This window comes from Camponotus floridanus, unplaced genomic scaffold (genome assembly GCF_003227725.1).
Source record: "Camponotus floridanus strain SB8 unplaced genomic scaffold, Cflo_v7.5 scaffold8, whole genome shotgun sequence".
Taxonomy (NCBI): domain Eukaryota; kingdom Metazoa; phylum Arthropoda; class Insecta; order Hymenoptera; family Formicidae; genus Camponotus; species Camponotus floridanus.
Window position 1 is genome coordinate 3,208,322 of NW_020229849.1, and position 24,787 is coordinate 3,233,108.

Sequence of the window (24,787 nt, forward strand, 5' to 3'; positions counted from 1 at the left end):
ACTATTTCATTAAACTTTAAATTATTTCACACTTTGAAATATCATTTAAAAATTTGAAAATTTGTACTTTTATAATAATTAGTTAAAAAAATTTCATTTATTAGGACATAAATTATGTGATCTAGACAAATTATATTATTTCTTTTATACTATTTATATTTTGATATATTATAACACAAGAATATAATCGCGCAAAAATAGTGAAATTTCTCTTATTTTTCTTTTTTTAATCATTTGATTTTCATTCATCATTAATTTTATTTTTTTTCGATGTTAATTGTCTTTTTACCTATCATTTTAAGTGTATAATATTTTGCATTGGTTCCATATTTTCTCATAATAATAATTTCATTTTCATCTTTTAGTTCATTACAAATATTTTGTAGTTGCTCCAATAAATTTTTTACCTATCGTATTAATAATACTTTATTTACAAATATTTTGTTTTAAAATTTGAAAAAATTATATAAAAAAGAAATTAATTTAATTCAATTCTATAGACATATATAATTATAGTAACTTACAGTTTGAGAATTAATCCAAAATGAATTGTATTTAATTATAAATATTGTAAAGGTTAATAAGGTAGATAAAATTTTTAGAACATAATCAAATGTACAATTTGAAGTGAGAAATATTGTCAACTGCAATCAGTAAATTGATTAAAAGTGGTATTAATCAATTATTTCTTTATTGATTGACAGCATTCAGTTTATTTGTTGATTCATGATAACAGAACAAAATGATTCTGATCATATTAAATAACAGCATTTATATAACATTTCGTGTTGCTAATAATTAAACGTATTATCATTATAATATTTAATTGTATATTATAAATAATTAAATTTATAACAACCTATAACAACATTTAAATATATAACAACCTATTAAACACATAATACATAACTGAAAATATTAGCATACCTGAAATACAATAAAACTTCCCAAAATACTAAGAAACAAAAATTGCTGAAACCGAACGAGTAATGACTGTTGATAAGGCCATAAACCAATAGCGAGTAGAAGAATACGATTGAGTCTAAAATGCTGGCTCACGATGCATATCATTTTTCGATGAAAATCGAGAGACGACTGAAAAGTTGGCAAGATTTCCACTATTCCCGTATTTTCAAGTTTTTTCTTGAATATTTCATAATTTGTTTCTCTTGTGTTATAGATTATAACGAAATTTTAATATAAGCTCATGATAATATATAGTACAAAATATTACGTAAGATTGTAAACGGTAAGATACGATACGTAAAATTGCGATAGAATACTCGCAATTTTATATCATTGCTCCATAATAGATAGGCAATTATTTAGTTATCGATTTGGGCGATTTGGGTGAAGAAATATTTGACGGATATTTCTCAATGTTATTCAAAATATGAATTGTTGGTTCAAGTTTGCGCAAGCGCAGTTGTCTCTGTCTCCGCATCGCATGTTTGCGTGCCTCATTCTAGTTCCTGCACTCGTCGGATACGGTTCTTTTTTGAAGACAGTGTTCATTGATCGACTTTACACGCTAATATATCAGCCATGAAAAAATACTGCTCGTTAAGTATAAACTATATATTACAATATATTTTTTGTAATTTCACGCTAATTTTTGCCACACAATAACGACTTATATTTGATATTAAAGTACGTTTGTCATTTTATCATGTTAAATACGCATTACGCTTACCTGTTGTGTCCTCTGTAGTATTTTTAATATAACACGCTATATGGTGATTAATGACGTCCTTCCTCTAACAATATATTTTCGCTATACTATGCGGATTTATATATTTCTGAAATCGCACTACATTATCAATTGTCGACATTTCACTGTATCTGTCTCTTATATATACAACGCGCCAAAGATAATATTAATAAGACAATATATTAATAAGACAATATTAAATTAGCCAATAGCCATTAGACAATATTAAATAAGACAATATATTAATAAGACAATATTAAATTAGCTCAAAGTTAAAATGACTTATATTAATATTTTATGGGAGACAAAAATATCTGTACATGTATAAATAAGTTGTATATATACATTGTATTAAATGTATATAATTTATAATAATGACTTTTATAAGATTTAATTTGAAATGTATTTTTTTTATTTATTATTAGATTCGCAATTCTCTTGATTTTATTATATATCTTTTTATTTTTAGACATATATATATATACAGAATTCAAAATATTATAAAAAATATTTTTTTAATTAACACGAAATATTCAGTAACGAATTTTTTTGCTAGACATGATTGGGAGTCATAAGCAGAATAATATCGAGCAGAAAATGCTAAACTGAAAAATTGGAAAGAAACAATAGTACTGCGTATTATAATTATTTTTCTTTTTAATTTTTTATAATTACTATGCATATTCAAATAAAGCTGTTCCCATCTTTATAAAAAATACAAAAATATTGCATGAATATTTTTTATTCAGCATTTCGATGTTGTTTTAAATGTTAGATCTATTCTTTTCAATCTTTAATTTCTTTCCATTTTTCCTTTCTTCTCATCAAATAGAATGTACAAATACACTTTGTTCACCACGTTCATTACACTTTAAATACTAAAGATTTCATTAGATTTCATTACACTTTAAATACTAAAGATTTAATCTTATGAGAAGAAAAAAAATCGGTTTGAAATACATTGTATATACTTATCTAGTCATGAAAATATGGGTAAAATATATTTAATGTTTTAAATTTTTACTTAATACTAACATACACATAGAACATCTAAAAGATTTCCGATGTCTGCATTAAAACATATATGTTATTTATATAGAAAAATTATCTATGATTTCTTTAATATAATTGATTTTAAATGCATATAGGTTTCAAGTAATCTTTTTCTCATTATTCATTTTATGTAGATAATTTTAATTTAAAAAAATTGAAAAAGTGATTGTATATATGTTTTTAATAATTTTATTTATTTGATTAGTACATTCAACTTAACATTACATAATATAATTTAAAATTTTAATAATTAAAAGAAGAAAATTGACATTTGATATTTGATACATACATACTTACTTACTTTTTACTATTATATACTATTAAATGTATAATTCTTAATATTTATTCATGAGTGGAATATATGAAAGTGAAATAAGATACCGATGCACTTGCTAACTGTAATGAAATACATCTTTTTTTTAATTTGTTTATACAGTTATGTTACTATTACATATTTTTATAAATAATTTTTACGGAAGCAAAGCAGTTTAAAGATGCTGCGATCAGTCCGCCCACATTCAAATTGACAACTTTGCTGCCTCTTTGTAACAGAAATAATATCAGCTTCTGTATATGTAATGGTGCTACATACCAACAAACATTATATCTACGAACAAGTGACTAGACAACGAGGATTGATAATTTGAAAGGTATGTTACTAATCGCAAAATATATGTCTTTTGAATTTTATGAATTTATATTTTTATTTTATAAAGGATAGTGCGTAATTTTAAATATTATTATTATATGAAATTGTTTCTTACGCGGTATAATAAATGTCATTATTGTGATCTATAATTTCCTGTCCGACGTAGCTAGTTACAAACATGTATAAAAGAATTATGAATATAAATAGAAAATGTATGAAAAATGCTTCTTTATCTCCATCACCTGATAGAATTTGATACATCTAAAATAATATGTTTGCGATCAATTTTTTTATGTATAAATTAATTTGCTCTTAAATCAATCAGTTTTTGTATGCAAATTATATGTTGCAAGAAATTTAGAGACAAAATGTATAAATTGTACACTAATAATTTTTCTTCTTACATCTCTTTCATATTTATGATTTTTGAATTAACTCAATTTAGAATTTAAATTTTGAAATATTTTACTTAGCTTTATTATTATTTTTTTATATTAACGAATTGTTTAAATTGTAATATTATATATGTCATCATAAGTTATAAATATGTTTAAAAACTTACTTCAAAAAGATTGAGACTTAATGACAGCACACCAATTCCAATTAAAAGAAAGTATGATCCCTGAATGCTAGATGTTAAATATCTGGAGAACCTTCAAGGACATATAGCATAAATATATTTTTTGTTACATATACTTTTGCAAATATTATATTATCGGATAAATATACCAACTCTATAGCTTTGCAATGAATGTCTACAGCATAAATTATTCCTTTACAAATAACATTTTCATTCTTTGATTTATTTTGTAAATTATTAATTGTCATTGCTTGCTCAATACGGTAACTGTAAATAATGTTTATTTTCTATAGGTATGATTTTACTCTTTTATTATTTTAATAGATAAAAAAAATGGAAAAAAAAGATTTTACATTTTGAAAAAGCATTACAAATTTTTTTTACCTGACGATTGTAAACATTCCGCAAATATGTGCAAGAATTGTTAAGAGCGTTGTTCCTGTTCCTACAACTGTTATCATTCCTATACAAATAGCTGCATTCATGTGCAAAAGAATTAAATAGAAATATTTTTCCTGATCGACAAAATACTCAGTCAGTACATGTATTGTAAAACGTGATCGAGATTCATTCATGGGCAGAATAATATCGAGAATATGCGACCACATTGGTATAATAAAGATAATAAATGTACCGCACGTTGACATCACTAAATATATTTAGAAAGGTATATATATTGTTCTCTTTAAAATGTTTTACTCGCTATTAATTTATAACAATTCGAAATATCATTTTGAATATTTTTTTTATAATTATGATTCTATGATATATTTTATGTTCATCAGTTCTTCAATTCATCAGTTCTTTGACCACTTTTATTTGAATATTTTTGCAGAAAACTGCACAAAAAATTTTATCGTACTTTTTTATATTGTTCTATTATTTAAAATATTATCTAAAAAAGTCTAAGTATATATACTATTTTAAATAATTATTTAAATAAATCTCATTTTAAAGGAAATAAATTATGTAATTTAAAAAAATTTGATTCCGTATTTTGTACTTTGATCAATTTTAGCATACATACTTATGAGTAAATTCGCACAAAATAGTGAAATTTCTTTCTCAATCATTTGATTTTTGTCATCGTTTAATTTTTTGTTTTTTGCGATGAGTGTTGAATAATCATTTTTACCTATTATTATAGCTGTATAACGTTGTGCCATATTTCCATATTTTTTCATGATAATAATTTCATTCTCATCTTTGAATTCATTACAAATATTTCGAAGTTGCTCCAATAAATTTTTCATCTATTGAGTTAATAGTATTTTATTTATATTATATATTTTTTAAATTTAGAATAATTATATAAGAAAGAGATTAATTTAATTATGTTTTCAACATATTTGATTATAGCGTGACTTACAGTTTGAGAATTAATCCAAAATGAGTTATATTCAATCATAAACATCACAAAAAATAATGCGGTAGAAAGAATTTTGATAATAAGATCTGTTTTATATTCGGACGTCGATAATTTTGTTAGCTGAAATTAATAAATCAATTGAAAAAGTTGTATTAAAAGTTGTATTTGATTAATAATTATTTCTTTATTTAATTATTAATTTGAAACAATCAATTGCTTTCCGATTCATGATAACGTGACAATTGATTATAATTATTTTATTTTAAATGTTTATAATGCAGCATTTATATCCTAGAAAAAATGGGTATAATGTGATTTAAATATACAGGGTCAGATTTAAATATATGTAGTTAGATGTGAAAAGATCTGATAATTTTATATAACTATATATTTATATATGATCTTATATAATTACATAATTTAAGTATAAATCTATTTTTTCTTGAGTAGTATTGTATTGATATTGTATTTAATTTGATTTGATAATAATTAAACATATTATATTTATACTATACATGATAAATAATCAAATTTAAACATTTTATTAGTCACACAACAATTGAACATATTGACATACCTGAAATACAATAAAACTTGCCAAAATACCAAAAAGCAAGATTTGTTGAAATCGAATGAGTAATGATCGCTGATAAGGCCATAAGCCAATTGCGAGTAGAAGGATACGATTGAGTCTAAAGTGCTGATTCACAAAGCATGTCATTTTTCGATGAAAATTGAGATATAACTGACAATGAAAAAATATTTTAACTAACTGGCCGTGTTTCCTAAGTTCTCTCTTGAATATTTCATAATTTTTTCTTCTATCGTAGATTATAACTAAAATATTTAATATAAATGCATAATATCATAATACAAAATATCATGAGATCGCAAACAATGAGGATATTCGTAATTTTGTATCATTGCTCGGCAATATAGGTAGGTAATTATTTAACTATCGATTTAATGGTGAAGAAATATTTGACGGATATTTATTTCTTGCACAAAAGTATTCGTAATATGAAAATGCTTGATTTAAGTTTGCGCAAGCGTAATCGCCTCTGCCTCCGTGTCGCATTTTTTCCGTGCCTCATTCTAGTTCGTGCACCCGTAGGATACGTTTGTCTATTTGAAGACAGTGTTGATTGATCGCCTTTACGCGCTAGTATATCAGCCGTGAAAATAATATTGTCTGTTAAGTATATATATTATTATAGATTATTATATATTATATTATTTCTCTAACTTTGGACGTTAATTTCTGGCACACAATAGCGGTTTATACTTTGTATTGAAGTTCGCTTGTCAATATATGTATATATAAATTGTAATATAAATTTATATATATGTATATATAAATTGTAATATAAAATTATAATATTACATTTACCTGTTATACTTTGGGTGACATCATCCATTTTTGAAGTAGTATGCTATATTAATAGCCTTCTTCCAACAATATTCTCGTTGCGTAGTAACACTGAGGATAACATTTTATATGTTTCTATAATCATTATTCTATCTGTTGTCGATATATTTCTCTATTTTTGCTGTTAATTATATGCGTTACATGCAAAAACAAATATTTATTCTTGGAATATAAATAATTTTATATATTTTCTATATGTGTGAATATTTATAAACAATGTAAAAATAAAATTAACGCGTATTACATACTTTGGATAAATATTTGATTTTTATATTTTATTTACATGAAATTATCACTTGATAAATATTTGATAAATATTTGAAATTATCACTTGATAAATATTTGATTTTTATATTATATTTACATGAAATTATCACTTGATTGATTTTTTCGTAATTTAAAATCTATGTATATGTAAATCTATTAATTTTTTCTTTTTACTTGCATGGGTTATAATTTAAAAAGAAAATTAGGACTATTATGATTTAAAAAAGACGTTATATATGTTGAATAATTTGTTCCAATTATTAAGACATAAGACTTAATTAATTGGAGGTGAGGGAATCTAGACATTTGTGGTTTTTTTAACTAATTTTTTTTTACTTACCTAATTCTTATTTTACAAGGTAGGCTTGTTTTTTGCAATAAATTAAACTTTATATTTTAATATATTAGATGATATATTTTCACTTTACTGCGTAGAATATATGACAGTGAAGTAAGATATCGATGTACTACTGAGCTGCAATAAAGAGACATTCTCTTTCATTCAGTTGTGTGATGCATGCTACATGATCTATAGTTTAATATATGCTATAATTTTTACCGAGGCAAAACATTGTAAGGATGCTACAAACAATCCACCGATATTTAGACTGAAAGATTTGCTACTTCTTTGCAATAAAAATAATATCAATTTTTGTACGTGTAACGGCATGACATACCAATGAATATTATATCTATGAACAAACGATTTTAGATGATAAATAAAAAATGTGTTAATAATAATTTTAGATATATATGTTTCCTAGGAAATAATCTCTAGAAATAAAAATATATTGATATAAATATACCAAAGCTCTATTTTTTATTGCTAGAGATAATTGAGAAATACAATTTGTGAACAATATATGAAGCTTCTTACGCAGTGCTGTATATATGATTATTATGATCTATAATTTCTTGCCCGGCATAATTGGCTAAAAACATGTATAGAAGTATAATAAATACTATCAAAAAGTGTAGTAAAAATTCTTTTTCGTTATCTTGAAGCAATACAGCTCGATAGATCTAAAATAGCATGACTAATATTAATGTTTCATGAATTCGTATGTATTATATCTTCAACTATCATTATATATGCATTAAATTTAATATCATATAAAATATTATATTATTCATATTTCAATGTTATATTATTATTTTATTTATCTAGAAGTATAAACATATTATAATACACACTTGAAAAAGATTCAGACTCAGGCAACAGACAGTCACTGCTATTAAAACGAAGAATGATCCCTCAAAATTGGATATCAAATATTCGGCAAATCTTGAAAAGCAAAAATATTATTATTTTATCGATAGGTGATAAAAGCTTTGTAATATTCTATAATAGTTGTAGACACATTTTCAGTTACAATCATTGTTTAATTGAAAATACGCAAGCCTATTAATTATATATATGTTCAAGCACAATTATTTTCAATTTTTATTCAGGATTTATTTTCTTCTGGATGAAAGATTTGCAACTAATTCTATTTTTAATTAATTGCTGATTTTTGGAGAACGACTTGAATAAAGATCGAAAAAAATCTTTATCTTCTTATTATATATCATTTTTGATTATATATCACTTTTTTTATTGTGTGTGTTGTGTTATATTATATACATATAAATACTTCATAGCTTTTCGATGGATATCTACTGCATAAGTTATTTTTTTATAAGTTATAATTTCATTCTTCTCGATATTTTGTAAAAAGTTGATCGCTATTGCCTGGTCAATACGATAGCTATAAATAATACTTATGTTACAATTGTTTATATTATTTTTTTAATATATTTGAAAAAAGACAAATGAGTTTTTGTTTATCAAATATACACTTGTCTTTTATCTATATTTTTACATGTCCTTACCTGGCGATTTTAAACATTCCACAAGCATGTTTGAGATATGCAATGAGCATTGTTCCTGTTGCTATAAATGCGATTCCTCCTATGCAAATGGCTGCATTCATGTGTAGTATAATTACGTAATAATATTTTTCTTGATCGGGAAAATATTCAGCAATGAATTCTATTTCATAATGTGGTCGGGATTCGTTCATGGGCACAATGATATCGAGAAGACGCGGCCAAATTGACAGGAAAGAAATAACGAATACACTGCACACTGTAATTACTAAGCATTTAAAAAAAAGTAATCATATAAATCGTTATTATAATTTTCTGAAATATCGATTTGTTACATGTTTAGGCATAATTAGTAATTAATATATTTAGGCATAATCGAGAAGATATGAGGAATTGCAAAGAAAACGAATCACAAGATAAGTAAGGATTATTTTAAGAAAGTAATCATCTAAATTAATAATCTGTAAATTTATTTTGAATATCGATTTGTGTTGTACAGTTTAAATTTCTTAATTATTTTATCACTATAATCTGCAATTTTAATCTGTTTTATTTGAAAATGTAAATAATATAAATTAATAAATTTTATCTTACGTATAATTCTAATCGTATAACATTTTGCATTGTATCCGTATTTCTTTATAATGACCATTTCATTTTCATCTTTCAATTCATTATAGATTTGTTGAAGCTGCTCCAATAAACATTTCACCTTTTATATCAAAAAATATTTTAAATTACTTCTTGTTATAAATTGAAAAAAATATGTTATTTCTAATTAAATATTTATTTAAAGAATAATAGATAGAATAATAGATAATAATTTTAAAATAGATAGAATAATAGATAATAATTTTAAAATAGATAGAATAATAGATAATAATTTTAAAGATGAATTTAATAAAGTTTACTTACAGTTTTAGTATTGATCCAAAATGAATTGTATTTAATCATAAACGCAATAAAAAATAATATAAAAGATAAAATTCTGATGACAAGATCTGGTGTGCATTTTGTAGTGAAAAATACTGTAAACTATAATCAATAAATTTATTTAAAAAATTATGTAAAAGTATTGTAGAAGTCACTTGTTTACAATTGCAGATTGTAAATTATAAAACATAATATATATATATATATATATATATATATATATAATAAATATATATAATAAATTATTTTTCTATAAAGAAACTTAACTATATTAAAATTTATATAATGACAAAAAAATTTTTATCTTTTTAAGGATAAAAAAATTTAAAATATAAATCTACGTATGATTGATCCAAATAATAAATCAATAATAATAAAAAAAATTTTATAATTTTATAATTATAATCGTATGCAATATTAAATTTAAATTAAATTAAATTAAATTAAATATATAATGAGATTTATTATACTCAATAATAACATAATATTAATACCTGCAATATGATGAAGCTTATCAGGATACCAAAAAGCAAAGTTGCCTGAAATTGAACGAGTTTTGAACGTTGATAGGGCCATAAACCAACTGCAAGTAAAAGAATTCGATTTAATCTAAAATATTGGGTCTCGATACGAATCATCTCTTTGCGCCCATAAACACACATCTATAAATGCGGAAGTGGAAGATTGGAAAGATATGCAAAATTGGCAGATATACATATCTATTCTTTCTAAATGCTCGATTGAATATTCAATAATTTTCATCGTAAATTTCAACATAAATAGTCTAATTTTGTATAAATGAAATGCCACATAAAATATTATTACGAGAATATATATCGAAACATATGTATATTTTAACATGTGCATTGGCAAGAGACAAATAGAGAAACAAGTGATTTTATAACAAAAGAAAATCAACAGGTGTTATCACACAGACAAACACTCACAGAGTAGTTTTTTGATCGAAGTCAACGCAAGCGCAATCGCTCTGTTTTTCCAGTAGCGCAGTCCCTTATGCCTCATTCTTGTGCGTGCACTCATGGAAGAAGTTTGCCCTTCTGTAGGAGCACGATCGATCCATCTTTTGTGTTGACAAAGCTACAAAACTATCGCTGACAAAAATAAAAGGTATCGTGAATCTTGATACATTGTCTCTGCTTTCTACACTTGTAATAAGCAAGACTCAATAAACATGCATATATATTTTTCATATTATTTTATGTTATACCTACATTTTTATACATTAAATTTTTCGTAATTTCTTTCTTTTGATGAAACAAAAATTGATATTATCGTTTTATATTCATTCAAAAATATATATATCAAATCTATATATAACTGTGAAGTTAAAGTAGTAGACATCACTCGTTTTATCTCATACTTTTTCAAATATTGCATATCAAATGACATATATATATATATATATTTAATAATAGAAAAAAAATTAGATATCCATTTTCAGAAAATAAATAAATAAAATTTTTACCGTAGCAATAATTGCCTGGTTATGATTTCTTAATTTAAACAGTATAATAATAAAAAAATTCTGTTATTGAAATATTATTTAATTTAATTTATGTGAAACGTATAAATGTAAAGTTACTTTATCTATTCTTTTCTACGTGGAAAATATTGTACAGTTTTATAATCGTTTTATGGTTTATTGATCTTTGCATCATTATTGCATAAAGTATAGAAAATATTTTACAGTCGTTTTTTTGGCCTAATGACCTTTGCATCATTATTGCGTAGAATACATAAAGGTGAAATAAGACATCGACGCTTTTATTAACTGTAATAATGAAATATATTCTCTCATATTGCATTATAAAATATGTTAACATTTGATACACATATCACAGTTTATGTCATAAAAAAATTTTTACCGTAGCAAAACATTCTAATGAAATTATAAACAGTCCGGCGATTTTTATGTGGAAATTTTTCCTGCTCCTTTGCAAAATAAAGAGTATCATCTTCTGTACATTTAATGGTGCCTCGTACCATCGAACATTGTATCTAGGAAATAAAAAATCTAGATGATAAACTACTAATAAGGAAAGTATGTACATACACATGTACACTAATATACAGGGTGAATTTTATTGCTTGTGTCAATCTTTTTATCATGCGAGAGATTATCGACTGCATAATAATTTAATTGACCTTCGATATAATCGATCCAAATTATTAACATATATGTATCGATCAATTTATTATGCAGTCGATAATCTTCCGCATGATAAAAAGATTGACAATACACAAACAAGCAATAAAACTCATCCTGTATATGCAATTGCGATCAACACATAAAATTGTTTCTTACGCGGTAGAATATATATGATTACTATAATTTATAACTTCTTGCCCGGCATAATTAGCCACAAACATGTATAAAAGCATGATTAATACAATTATTAAATGTAATAAAACTGATTCCATATCTCCAAGCGATGCATTATGAAAGATCTAAAAATATAACTCTGATTAATATATTTCGTACGTATAACAATAACTCATTTTAGATTTATGATTATGTTAAAAAAATAAATAAATAAAAATAAATAAGGAATACGAAAAATTATGGTTTCGTGATTGAGATTCTCTGCTTTCTAAAATTTTATGACTTATAATTAACATATATACACACATAGTTTTATCTTATTAATTACTCATTTTATCAGATATTTATCTTATCAATTATTTTATTATTATTTTTCATTATATTTCATTTATTTCTTCTTAAATTTTTAAATTTAATTATTATCAGACATCATCTCGTAGAAATATGTTTGAAAATTCGAAAAGAAATACTTACTCCAAACATATTTAGGCTCAAAGAAGTAACAAGAAAAGCTATTAATAAGAAGAATGAGCCTTCAAAACTAGAGAAGAGTAAATTGGTGAATCTTTAACAAAAACAAAATATTATTATAATGTTGTACAATTGTTGTACATGCATACCAACTTCATAGTCTTGCGATGGATTTCGACAGCATAAAATATTTTTTTACAAATCGTGGTTTGATTTTCCAGGTTGATATTTTGTAGCATTTTAGTTGTCATTGCTTGCTCCATACGATAGCTGTGATTAATTTGTCTGCTATAAATATCTAGTTCTCTCAACATTATATTGAGAAATAAAAATGACCAAATATTTCATGTCCTTTTCTAATTTATTATTCACCTTGCAATTTTAAACAGTCCACAGATATGTATGATGCATCCTAAAATCATCAATCCTGTCGCTGTAATCGTAGTCGATCCTATACAAATAACTATGTTTACATGTAGTAAAATTAAATAGAAATACTTTTCTCGATCGACTACGTATTCTGTCAGCATTGTTATTACTTGAGATTCATTTATGTGTAAGACAGTACCGAAGATCAGTGGCCAAATTAATAATATTACAGTAGACAATGTCAAGCATATAGTGAGCACTGAAAACATTTAAAATGATTATAAATATTGTTCTTTTTTATATTTTAAAATGTGATATTTATGCGCGTGTATAATTCAAACTTTAATTCAATTAGTCTTCAATTACTCTTCTATTTTTGTAGAATATTGATTGTAATATTTTTCAATATAAACAAAGAATAAATATATTAATATATATTGTAGAAATATATACATAAGTATGTGAAGAATAAGTATGCTTTTTATACACAAGCTTTATAATTGTTCTAAAGTTTCGAAATTTTTAAATTCTGGTAGAAAAATTACAAATACATATACAGGATGTCCTATTCTTTTTGAAAGTCAAAGAGTCTTGAGAAAATTATGGGGTTTTTAGAATAAAATGTTTCGGAAAAGAGATTGGAATGTTTTCAAAGCGGATGTAACATCGCATTCTTGAATTGGGTAATTATGCATAAGAACCCACCTTCGCACAAATGTGTCATTGACATATGTTGTCAAGGTCATATCTTCTTCCTTCCTTTTTATGCATAATTACCTTGAATTGTCTTTAAATGACATTTTTCAAAGCCACTTGAAGGCCAACTTTATTATTTTAAACGGAAAACAGCATTTAGTTTTACGTAAAAAAATGTTTTTATAAACTCATCATTTAAAAAGATAATTTATAAAAAAGAAAAAGCTTCTCTCTTTTTCCTTATTGAACAGTATATATGATGTATACGCGTGTTGCTTCTCTCTCAGGCAAAACTAGGACCTAGGATCATAAACAGAAACGTGGGAGTTTTTACATCTATAAATTCATAATTTGTTATATAGTATTTTAAGATTCCAAAACTTCTCTGGTATGCAGTATAAATTTTTAGTTTGAAAAATATTCCACAATAACACTGTTAACCTCGTGACCTAATTTAATTTTCTGATAAGAAACGATGCATGTACACATTTTATATATACTTTATTCAATAGAAAACCTTTTTCTTTTTCATAAATTATCTTTACAAATGTACACTAAAAATATTCTAGTATCTTTTTACATAAAATTAACGCTTAAACTTTAGAAACGTTTTACATAAAAATATTTTTTGATTCTGCAATAAAATGCTCCTTTCTATTTTAAAAATTAAGATTATATATAACTTTTAAAATATATTTAATTAAAAACCCATTCAAAGACAATTCAAAATCGCGATATTATGTCCCTCTTGAAATCATATAACTTTCATTTAAAATATTTCTTTCTAAAATTTCATGATTCACAGATATTTGACTGTCAAAAAATAAAATAAGACATCCTGTATATTTAAGCTGCGAGTCAAAATAGAAATCGAAATAATTTAAATATTTAATTTTTATCACAATTAAGCATAACTTCATGATGTATAATAGTCGGCAATGTTATCTTACATGTAAATATAGCTGTATAACGTTTCGTGTTATTTCCATATTTTATAAGGATAGCAATTTCATTTTCGTCTTTTAATTCATTACAGATATATTGTAATTGCTCCAACAAATTTCTTAGCTACCATGACGACATATTTAACGTTATTTTGGAAAAGATCGTTATATATAAATATTTAATTAATAGGATTTAATATTAGAATTATTTATACATACAAGTAGATAAACATTAACTTACATTATGAGTGTTAATCCAAAACATGTTGTATTTGATTGCATAGATATTGAAAATCATTGTAATAGAAAAAACTTTTATCACAAACTCACTAGTGCAATCTTTTTTTATAAGTGCTGTAAGCTTTAATCAATTAATTTATTGAAAATATTATATTAAGGAGATATCAAACTTACATATACACACACATACGCGCGCGCGCATGTTACATTTTACTATAAGATTAAAATAATATTCTATGATTAAAATAATAAATTAAAACAATAGAAAATATACAGATTAAAACAATAATTTTTGTAATAATATATAATAAAATAATGGAAAATTTTAGTAATTATTTATTTAGCAATTGCCAATATATCATCTATTATCAATAATCATCTATTATCATCTATTATCAAACATAATTTGATCATATTCAAAATTATTTGAATGTACCGCACATATGTGGCACAAAAGTGTGGGCGTTTTCTATAATTAATAATAATATATGTGCAATACATTTTTTATTAATACGAATAAAAATATGGACATACCTGGAATATAATAAAGCTCGACAGAATACCGAAGAACAAAATTCCCTGAAACCGAACGAATTTTGATTTTTGATAAGGCCATAGGCCAACTGCAAGTAGGAGGATCCGATTTAAATTAAAATGTTGAGTTCTGATGCAGATCATATTGTGCGAGCATAGGAACGGTTAAATAAAGCGAAAAAATTGATGAGGATTCACTTTTATCTTCTCTTCTTCCATCTCCACACAAATATTTTCAAACTTGCCAATTTATTCTTTTAAAGTAAATTCTGTCATAAATTATCTAATTGAGAATATATATATATATAAAATTGCACAAAATATTGTCGAAAGCACTTTTAATATAACAATTTTGTGAGATTAGTCGATTAAGTGATCAATTTCACATGTGAGGAAATTTAATAAATGAATAGTTCACGTAGAGAAATATGTACCTTTTTGATCGAAGTCGGCGCAAGCGCATTCACTTCATTTTCGAGTAACTTAATGTCATGTGTCTCATTCTTATGCGTGCGTTCATAGAAGAAGGTCGTCCTTAGAAGATCGAGCGGCCTTACGTGTGTTGGCAAAACTATAAAATTATTGCTGGCAAAAATATAAGGTACTATGGGATTTAATTCAAAGTTTTCTACTTAAGAGGAAATTCAATAGTTCAGAGTTATTAGAGATTCAATAATTGTAGCTTTTAATTGAAACATGCCCATTTTTATATTTTCTCATATTATATTTATATTTGATATCTACATTTTTATGCATTATTTTTCGTCATGTATTGATTATTGGTGAAGCAAAAATTGATGTTATCGTATTCGTTCATAAATGTGCACTTTAATTTTGCATACATTTGTAAAATTAACTTTAAAATATTAGATGTCGTTTTGTTTTCAAGTAGTTTTTTAAATCATAAATAACATAAATATATGTATATCTCTCATAATAGAAAAATTAAGTACTTATTTATTATCGCAATTAAATAATTATTACTTTGATTTCTTATTTATTTAAATGATTAAAAAACAAAGGAAATTAATCTTCTTTATTGTATTATATAATTTATGCAGAATTTATTAAAATCACATATTTTACTTTGTTTGACTAAAATATATTATGGCTGATTTCTATAAGATAATATATCTTCGTATCATTGCTGCGTACTATATATAACGGTGACATAAGACATCGATGTTTTTGTTAACTACAATGACGATATACGTTTTTTATATTGCATTATGAAACACATTAAGTTATGAAACATGTTAACTATAAATATCGCAATTTCTGACACACATAATTCTCTTACCGTGGCAAAAAGTTTCATTGATATTACCAATAATCCGGCGATAGTGCAGTTGAAAGTTTTGCTGCTTTTTTGCAAAATAAATAGTATCATTTTCTGTACATGTAATGGTGCCATATACCATTGAGAATTATATCTATGAAGTAATATAATGATGAATTAGTAATGAAACTCATATGTATATACATGTATGGAATTACAAAATATATATCGAATAACAATATATATATAATTACAAACATAAAGTTGTTTCTTACACGGCAGAGTATATATGATCATTATAATTAGTAATTTCTTCTCCGCAATAATTAAATATAAACATATATAAGAGGGTGCCAAATACAAATATAAGATGTAAAATAAATGTTTCTTTCTTTTCAAGTGTTGCATTACGAAAGATCTAAAATCGTGATTATGAATATATTTCGTATGTAGAATTCTTTATTATAATTATGCTATAAAAAATATATAATTGTTAATTGCAAATTACATATTTTTTCTTCGAAACAATTATGTGTTTTCTTTAGACCAATTGATTCCTCTCATTATATTTTGTACATACATAAAAGTATTAAGATAAGATCGAAAAATGAATATTTTACTAGATATATTTTATGGTTTATGTAAAATTAAGAGATTATTTCAAGCCTTATAACTCGAAAAGTACTTAATGAAAAAATACTTTATTAGAGTGTTTTGAAAAGCTCTCGAGGTAAGCTACAAGAGCTTTTATTTGGGAAGAGATTGCCCTGACACTCTGTATATATTAATAAAATAGAATTAAAGTTTAATCTAATAAATTAGAATTAAATGGTAATTCAAAAGTGTTACTGAAATAAAAATAATAGTACACACACACACACACACACACACACACACACACACACACACACACACACACACACATATACATTTACTTTTTTATTTCAATAACACTTTTGATAATTACCATTTAATTCTATTTTATTAGATTCATAACTTACTATCATTGTTTAAAAGATCATCATTACCACGTCATTGGTTGATAAATAAAGGAAATATTTCAATAAAGCTTTTATATTTATTAATAATATTCATTTACGCATGTTACATTTATTATTAATGTTCTTAGTAATATATATGAATTTATAACAAAAACAATACAAAAATTATTGAAGCCGATTTCCTTATTGACACTTCTTCTTTGATATCATTAGATGTCATACATATTCCGTTGAGAAATATGTTTCAAAAATTTAAAAACACTTACTGCAAATATATTCAAGCTCAAGGAAACTATACCAAAGAATGCTAATAACAAATATGAACCTTTAAAACTAGATGACATAAAGTCGATGCTCCTTTAAGAAAAATAAAATATTATTGCAAAAGCTATATATAATTGTTATCTTATGCATACTAACTTCATAGTTCTGCGATGGATTTCGACGGCATAAAATATTTTTTCTTTAATCAGAGTCTGACTCTTTATATTAATATTTTCGAACATTTTGGTCGATATTGCTTGTTCCATACGATAACTGTAATTAATTTGTCTGTTGTAAATATATATTATAGTTTTTCCAAAAATATGTGTATTGATAAATTAAAACAATTAAAGAAATAAAAATATTGCTCGTAGATGTATATTTCATAATTCACTATTTACGTTGCAATTTGAAACAATCCACAGATGTGTATCATGTATCCTAAGAGCAAGGTGCCCGTCGCTGTAATCGTAATTCCTCCTATACAAAAAACTGCATTCGTGTGGAATAAAATTAAATAGAAATATTTTTTTTTATCGACAAAATATTCAGTCACGATTTCTATTTTCCGAATCTCTAGTTGAGATTCATTTATGTGCAAGATACCGAGAATGTGTGGCCAAATTGGCATTGATATAGCAATAACTGTACAGAATATATTGACCACTGAAAACATATAAAATAATTATAAAAATTACTTTCTGTTATATTTAGAAATGTGTTATATATGCATAATTCAAATTTTGTGGTTCTTCAATCACGCTTATCGAATTTAACTCTAATATTTTCGTAGAATATTGACTATACTATTTTGTACATTTTGAATATAATAATAATAAATATTAAATTAAATAATAAAATAATAATAATAAAAATAAAATAATTAATTAAAATAATAATAAATTTAGTATGATCACAAATAAACTTGTTATTTATATGTACACTCATCATTTGCTCCCCACTAAGATTATACATATACCACTTCCCACTAAAGATTATATATATATATATATATATATATATATATATATATATATACTCCTGGATAAAATTAACGCATAATTTTTTTTCACTTTTTCTTTAAAATTTTTCGTCAAAATTTAAATATCAGCTTTTAAAGAAAAAGTGAAAAAAAATTATTTTTGTTCAGGAGTATATATATATAAAGAAAGATTAATTTATAAATATTTAACTTTTATTATAATAGGAATCTATTGAATTTTATGATAAAATAGTTGCAAGAAAAAAATGCTGTCTTACATATAAATATAGCTGTATAACGTTTAGCGTTATTTCCATAATTTATAATGATGGCAATTTCGTTTTCATCTTTTAGTTCATTACAAATATACTGTAATTGTTCCAACATATATCTCAGCTATCATCGCAACAATATTTGACGTTGGAAACGTTGAAAAAGATTGTTATAAATATTTAATTATTAGAATTTAATTTTAAAATTATTCATATGTACAAGTAAAAAAACATTTTCTTACATTGTGAGCGTTAATCCAAAACATACTGTATTTAATTACGTAGAAATTAAAGATTACTGTAGTAGAAAAAACTTTGATGATAAAGTCAGAAGTACATTTTGTGGTTATAAGTGCCGTGAGCTTGAATTAGTCAATTTATTAAAAATATTGCATTAGAAGAATATTATTCTACATTTTACTTAACGAGATAATATTAACACAATAATCTATTTTATTTATTAAAAATATTGCATTAGAAGAATATTATTCTACATTTTATTTATAACGAGATAATATTATAATAATCTATTTTATAGTATATAATAACGTATTGAATTTTTAATAATTAATCTGTAATTAAATTCTGATGTAAATCTCTATTATCTATCGATTATCTTTTAGTATCAATTATTAAGCATAATTTAATATTTTCATATTTGTTAATATATTTAAAAATCGCATAAAAGTGAGCGGTTGGTATCATTCGTAAATATATATATATATATATATATATATATATATATATATACATATTTCATAATAATGAGAATAAAAATGTAAACGTACCTGAAATATAACAAAGCTTAACAGAATACCGAAAAATAAGATTCCTTGAAATAGAACAAATTTTGATTTTTGATAAGGCCACAAACCGATTGCGAGTAAGAGTTTCCGATTGAGATTAAAATGAGTTTTGATGCAAACCATACTGTGCGAGTATAGGAACGTGCTGAATGACTGAACGTAATTAAATTGCGGAAGAATTGATAAAGTTACGTTTTTATCCTCTCTTCTTCAAATTATTGAAATATTCTCGACTTTATCCTTAAAGATAATTCTGTCATAAATTATCTAATTCGTAATAAATATGAAATTGTGCAAAATTTTGTCAAAAGCATTTATAGAATAACAATTTCATGAGAAGAAGAATTTAAACGATCAATTTCACATATAAAGAAATTTTATAAATGAGTATTTCACATACATACGTAGAAAAATAGGTATCTCTGTGATCGAAATCGGCGCAAGCGCATTCGCTCTTTTTTCGAGTAACGCAGTATCGAATGCCTCATTCTTATGCGTGCACTTGTGGAAGAAGTTTGTTCTTCTGGAGGGACACGATTGATCTGCTTTACGTGTTGGTGAAGTTACAAAGTTATCTCCGGCAAAAATATAAAGTTCCGTGAACTTTGATTCAGAGCTTTCTACATTTTGATACACGTGAGACTCAATAAAGGTTGTTCTTAAATAAAACGTGTACATGCTTTTTTATTATTTTATATCTACATTTTTATATAATATAGTGGTAGTTTTATATAATAAAGTAGTCTCTCGTAATATATTGCTATTGATATAATTATAAATGCAGCAAAAATTGATATCATTAATATGCAATATTTATATTTTAATATGCAAAATTTATATTAAAGCTACATATTTTTTACCCTTACAAACATAAAAAGTATTTTATGGATTTTATGATCTGTTATACGATATATCTTCATTTGATTGTTGCGTAGAATACATAACGGTAAAATAAGACATCGATGCTTTTATTAACTGTAATAATGATGGACATATATCTCTTATATAGCACTGTAAAACTTTTAAATATTATAGCTTATGATAATTTTTACCATGGCGAAGCACTCTATTGATAATACAAACAGTCCGGTGATATTTATGTTGAAAGTTTTATTGCCTCTCTGCAAAATAAAGAGTATCATCTTCTGTACATAAGATGGTGCCTTATACCATCGTATATTGTACCTAGAAAATGATATGATAAATAATGATGAACTATTAATTAATGAAGATGTGTGTGTATATATGGTAATATATTTGCAATTAAACAACATATAACATTGTTTCTTACGCAGTCGAGTATATATGATTACTGTAATTTGTAATTTCTTGTCCGGTATAATTAGCAAGAAACATAACTAATAGTATAATAATTACAATTAATAGATGTAATAGAAAGGCTTCCTTATTTCCAAGCGATGCGTTATAAAAAATCTAAATTCGTGTTTATGATTAACATATTTTATATGTGTGACAATTACAATCATAACTCTGCCATAAATAAATTATAAACAAAAAATACAATAAAGCTACCTTTATATTCAAACAATCTTTATTTTCCTTTTTTCTAAAATTTTGTGATTTGAGAATTATATAATTATCACATAAATGTATAATTTATAATTATAATTTATATGATTTCATATTTCTATTATTTATTAAATAATATATCATGTTTTGATTATACTTTTTTGTTTATGAATTTTTAAAATTTATTTCAGATGTTACATATGTGTATATATATATATGTTATATATTTAACTTAGGAGTATATATATATATATATATATATGTATATATGTATGTATATTAATAATATGAAAAGAAAAGTACTTACTGCGAAAATATTCAAGCTCAAAGAAATCACACTAAGCATTATTAACAAAAAAAACGAGCCTTCAAAATTAGATAATAATACATCGATAAACCTTTAAGAAAATAAAACTATTAAAGTGCTACCTAATTGTTATTTTATATATATATATATATATATATATATATATATATATATCAACCTCATAGCCTTGCGGTGGATTTCGACTGCATAAAATATTTTTTTACGAATCATATTCTGATCCTTCATATTAATGTTTTCGAGCATTTTTGGCGTTATTGCTTGCTCCATACGATAACTATGATGATTTTGTTTGTTGTAAATATGCAATTCTCCCAAGATTTATAAATTAAAACAAGGAAATAAAAATTTTGTTCTCACTGTCACATATTTTTCCGTGTCATTTATATAATTTTATTATTTACCTTGCAATTCTAAATATTCCACAGATATGTATGAACCAGCTTAAAATTATCGTTGCTATCCCTGTAACCGTAGTCGATCCTATACAAATAACTACGTTCGTATGGAGTAAAATTAAATAGAAATATTTTTTTTTATCGATAAAATATTCAGTAGTAATTTGTATTGTATTAATCTGTAGTTGAGATTCATTTATGTACAAAACAGTACCAAGAATTTGTGGCCAAATAGGCATTAAAGTAGCAATAAATGCAATACATGTGGCGAACGCTAAGAACACATAAAAAAAGTAATTATACAAGTTGCTTTCTTTTTACGTTCGAAAATATATACTATAATGTGTGAATAATTTTAAAAAATGTTGTTCTTCAGTCATTCTTCAATTTTCTTTTTGACTGTAAAATTTTATATATTTTCAATATGATATTAAAACAATTATAAGGGTAAACATATTATATAAACATATTGTAGAAATGTACGTATATATATGTTTTATACCACGCAAGTTTTTTTATTTTGGGGAAGAAGCGATAGATATATATTTATAAGCTAAAAATGGGAGGTATTACGTCCAGACCGAAAAGGGATGGATCGAAGAAAGGGCGTAACATACAGTCTCGAAGTCACGTGATAAACGGAGGGCGATTCAGGTCGAACTAAACATAAGACCGGAAAACAGGTAAACTGATTCAGTCTGTTACTATGTTGTTTTAACTCGGACGTTAATTTGAGGTTTTTTTTGATTAGAGAATCTAATCTCTTTTATATGGGACCTAGTGCGATCTTTTAACTAAGAAAGCGAGTAATGAATACAGATTATATAAAAGAAAATCTTAGATTTATTCATGAAATTTGATTTTTAAATTAAAAGACTAAAATAATCGTATAAACAAAATTAAATTGAACATAATAACGAACGATACTGTATGTATTTTATCTCGGGTGTTACATAAATGCGGAGATCATTCGCGTGCGTGTGTGTGTGTGTGTGTAAGTTATTTAAAAAAACAAAATTCAATTTTTAATACTACAAGAATAGATCGCTGCTATTGCAGTGAGAATGATAGGATCTTTAAAACATTTATTTGATCATCGAAAATGTATGGCTGCATCATTAAAATTGAGAATGGATAGCTGAAGATTGAAGACAAAATGACTGACGAATTGAATTGAACTGTGATTGACTGAACTGATTGATCTTGACGTCTGTTCTTTACGAGCTTTCCTTCTTTAATAAATTTAGATAACTTTTCTAGAATGTATTTTGTACTTTGATTACATTTTAGATTCTTTATTCTTTATTAGCAAAATGTGTTATTTATTCAGTCCGTTTGTTATTAAATTTCCTGAACTAAATTCATTACCAATTTCTTACTAGAATTTGTTTAAGCATTTGATGATTAGATTTGTCGTTTCTTTTTCTATTTTAGATATTTTAGATATTTAGATATTTGTGAATTTTCTATATTTTAAATATTTGTTGATTAAATTTGTCATCGATTTCTTAGCATTTATTTAGGCATTTTATTAGGTTTGTCATCAATTTCTTCCTTGATAAATTTCGAAATTTGTTAAAGTGATTTTCTTATGATTATCCGTAGATCAGACAATGAATATTGATTGATTATCGAGCGCGAGAGACTCTATGATCAATGATATTCTTTTTTTATTTTTGTTGCCGCATTTTTCCGAAAAGAAAAGAATCATGGAATCGGCTGGACGTAACAATGGTTAATTATACTATTTTAGATATTTAATTTTTATTACGATTTGCTACATTTCATAACATATACTGATTGGCAAGGAATGCTATCTTACATGTAAATATAGCTGTATAACGTTTCGCATTATTTCCATACTTTAGAATAATATTAATTTCGTTTCCATCTTTTAAATCATTACAGATATACTGTAGTTGGTCCAATAAATTTCTCACCTACCGTAACAACAATATTTAATGCTGTTTTGGAAAAGATGAAAAATATTGTGTCATATATAAATATTTAAAAAATTCTTAGAAATTATTATTAAAATTATTCACTTGTACACCAGTCGATAAATAATTAACTTACATTATGAGTATTAATCCAGAACATGTTGTAGAAAATCACGTAAAAACTAAAGAATATTGTGGTAGAGAAAATTTTAATGATAAAACTAAGAGTACATTTTGTGGTTATCAGCGCTGTAAACTACAATCAATTTGTTGAAAATATTGCATAAGATAATCATGTTTTTTTACTCAAAGTTTTTGTCAAATTAAAACAATAATCTGCTTTATAATATGTACAATAATATTCTGTTATATAATAATATCTAACAAAGTAACCATTAACACGAAAAAGTTGTAGACATATTGCAGAATAAATTCATTGAAACATTGCAATATTGCAAATTAGTTGCAAAACACTACTGAGTCATTATTGTAAGATTGTGGCACCGTTAAGACATCTGTTTTTTTGTAATAT

The 24,787-nt window shown here is 24.6% G+C and overlaps 4 protein-coding genes and 2 long non-coding RNA genes across 7 annotated transcripts; all 6 read right to left on the minus strand.

Annotated features, from left to right (window-relative positions):
• Positions 1-3,106: 3,106 nt before the first annotated feature.
• On the minus strand, positions 3,107-5,173 carry LOC109610617. Its single transcript, XM_025414312.1, has 7 exons — positions 5,129-5,173; positions 4,378-4,468; positions 4,147-4,260; positions 3,976-4,066; positions 3,529-3,674; positions 3,239-3,371; positions 3,107-3,160 (listed from the first exon to the last, which is right to left on the minus strand). The coding sequence occupies exons 1-7, from the start codon at positions 5,157-5,159 to the stop codon at positions 3,107-3,109; spliced, it is 660 nt and encodes a 219-aa protein (XP_025270097.1). The 5' UTR covers positions 5,160-5,173.
• A 54-nt stretch (positions 5,174-5,227) lies between these two features.
• LOC109610622 lies at positions 5,228-6,173 on the minus strand. The gene is made up of 3 exons (XR_002192949.2): positions 5,940-6,173; positions 5,363-5,482; positions 5,228-5,246 (listed from the first exon to the last, which is right to left on the minus strand). It is a non-coding gene; the product is annotated as an uncharacterized LOC109610622 (long non-coding RNA).
• A 1,303-nt stretch (positions 6,174-7,476) lies between these two features.
• LOC105247781 (odorant receptor 4-like) lies at positions 7,477-10,842 on the minus strand. 2 transcript variants are annotated; one of them, XM_025414380.1, is made up of 10 exons: positions 10,808-10,842; positions 10,355-10,443; positions 9,843-9,962; positions 9,522-9,639; positions 8,931-9,195; positions 8,693-8,806; positions 8,253-8,343; positions 7,936-8,081; positions 7,618-7,750; positions 7,477-7,533 (listed from the first exon to the last, which is right to left on the minus strand). In XM_025414380.1, exons 3-10 carry the CDS (start codon positions 9,879-9,881, stop codon positions 7,483-7,485), a joined length of 957 nt encoding a protein of 318 aa, XP_025270165.1. In that variant the 5' UTR covers positions 9,882-9,962; positions 10,355-10,443; positions 10,808-10,842; the 3' UTR covers positions 7,477-7,482. The 2 variants fall into 2 exon arrangements, with proteins under 2 accessions (XP_025270165.1, XP_025270164.1); XM_025414379.1 differs by lacking the exon at positions 10,808-10,842 and having other exon boundaries at positions 10,355-10,521.
• Positions 10,843-11,529: 687 nt separating this feature from the next.
• Positions 11,530-15,696, minus strand: LOC109610616 (odorant receptor 4-like). Its single transcript, XM_020030128.2, has 9 exons — positions 15,459-15,696; positions 14,926-15,045; positions 14,691-14,808; positions 13,048-13,303; positions 12,829-12,945; positions 12,679-12,769; positions 12,187-12,329; positions 11,747-11,879; positions 11,530-11,652 (listed from the first exon to the last, which is right to left on the minus strand). Exons 1-9 carry the CDS (start codon positions 15,600-15,602, stop codon positions 11,602-11,604), a joined length of 1,173 nt encoding a protein of 390 aa, XP_019885687.2. The 5' UTR covers positions 15,603-15,696; the 3' UTR covers positions 11,530-11,601.
• Positions 15,697-16,575: 879 nt separating this feature from the next.
• On the minus strand, positions 16,576-17,052 carry LOC109610612. Its single transcript, XR_003123612.1, has 3 exons — positions 17,013-17,052; positions 16,759-16,891; positions 16,576-16,653 (listed from the first exon to the last, which is right to left on the minus strand). It is a non-coding gene; the product is annotated as an uncharacterized LOC109610612 (long non-coding RNA).
• Positions 17,053-20,924: 3,872 nt separating this feature from the next.
• Positions 20,925-21,945, minus strand: LOC109610620 (odorant receptor 4-like). The gene is made up of 4 exons (XM_025414434.1): positions 21,900-21,945; positions 21,354-21,496; positions 21,115-21,247; positions 20,925-21,037 (listed from the first exon to the last, which is right to left on the minus strand). Exons 1-4 carry the CDS (start codon positions 21,936-21,938, stop codon positions 20,954-20,956), a joined length of 399 nt encoding a protein of 132 aa, XP_025270219.1. The 5' UTR covers positions 21,939-21,945; the 3' UTR covers positions 20,925-20,953.
• Between the last annotated feature and the right edge of the window lie 2,842 nt (positions 21,946-24,787).

Coding starts and splice junctions, on each gene's coding strand:
- LOC105247781 (XM_025414379.1), bottom strand. CDS start 10,498: ATGATTCGTATCGAGACCCAATATTTTAGATTAAATCGAATTCTTTTA. Junction 9,196..9,521: donor TTATACGATTAGAATTATAC/GTAAGATAAAAT, acceptor TTAAATGCTTAG/TAATTACAGTGTGCAGTGTA. Junction 8,807..8,930: donor GGAATGTTTAAAATCGCCAG/GTAAGGACATGT, acceptor TATTATTTATAG/CTATCGTATTGACCAGGCAA.
- LOC109610620 (XM_025414434.1), bottom strand. CDS start 21,938: ATGCTTAGTGTGATTTCTTTGAGCTTGAATATTTTCGCA. Junction 21,497..21,899: donor TGAGCTTGAATATTTTCGCA/GTAAGTACTTTT, acceptor ACACGAATTTAG/ATTTTTTATAACGCATCGCT. Junction 21,248..21,353: donor AATCATATATACTCGACTGC/GTAAGAAACAAT, acceptor ATCATTTTCTAG/GTACAATATACGATGGTATA.
- LOC109610617 (XM_025414312.1), bottom strand. CDS start 5,159: ATGGCACAACGTTATACAGCTATAATAATAG. Junction 4,469..5,128: donor TTATACAGCTATAATAATAG/GTAAAAATGATT, acceptor ACATGAATGCAG/CTATTTGTATAGGAATGATA. Junction 3,372..3,528: donor AATGACATTTATTATACCGC/GTAAGAAACAAT, acceptor ACTTGTTCGTAG/ATATAATGTTTGTTGGTATG.
- LOC109610616 (XM_020030128.2), bottom strand. CDS start 15,602: ATGATCTGCATCAGAACTCAACATTTTAATTTAAATCGGATCCTCCTA. Junction 12,946..13,047: donor GGACTGTTTAAAATTGCAAG/GTGAATAATAAA, acceptor AATTAATCACAG/CTATCGTATGGAGCAAGCAA. Junction 12,770..12,828: donor ATCCATCGCAAGACTATGAA/GTTGGTATGCAT, acceptor TTTTTGTTAAAG/ATTCACCAATTTACTCTTCT.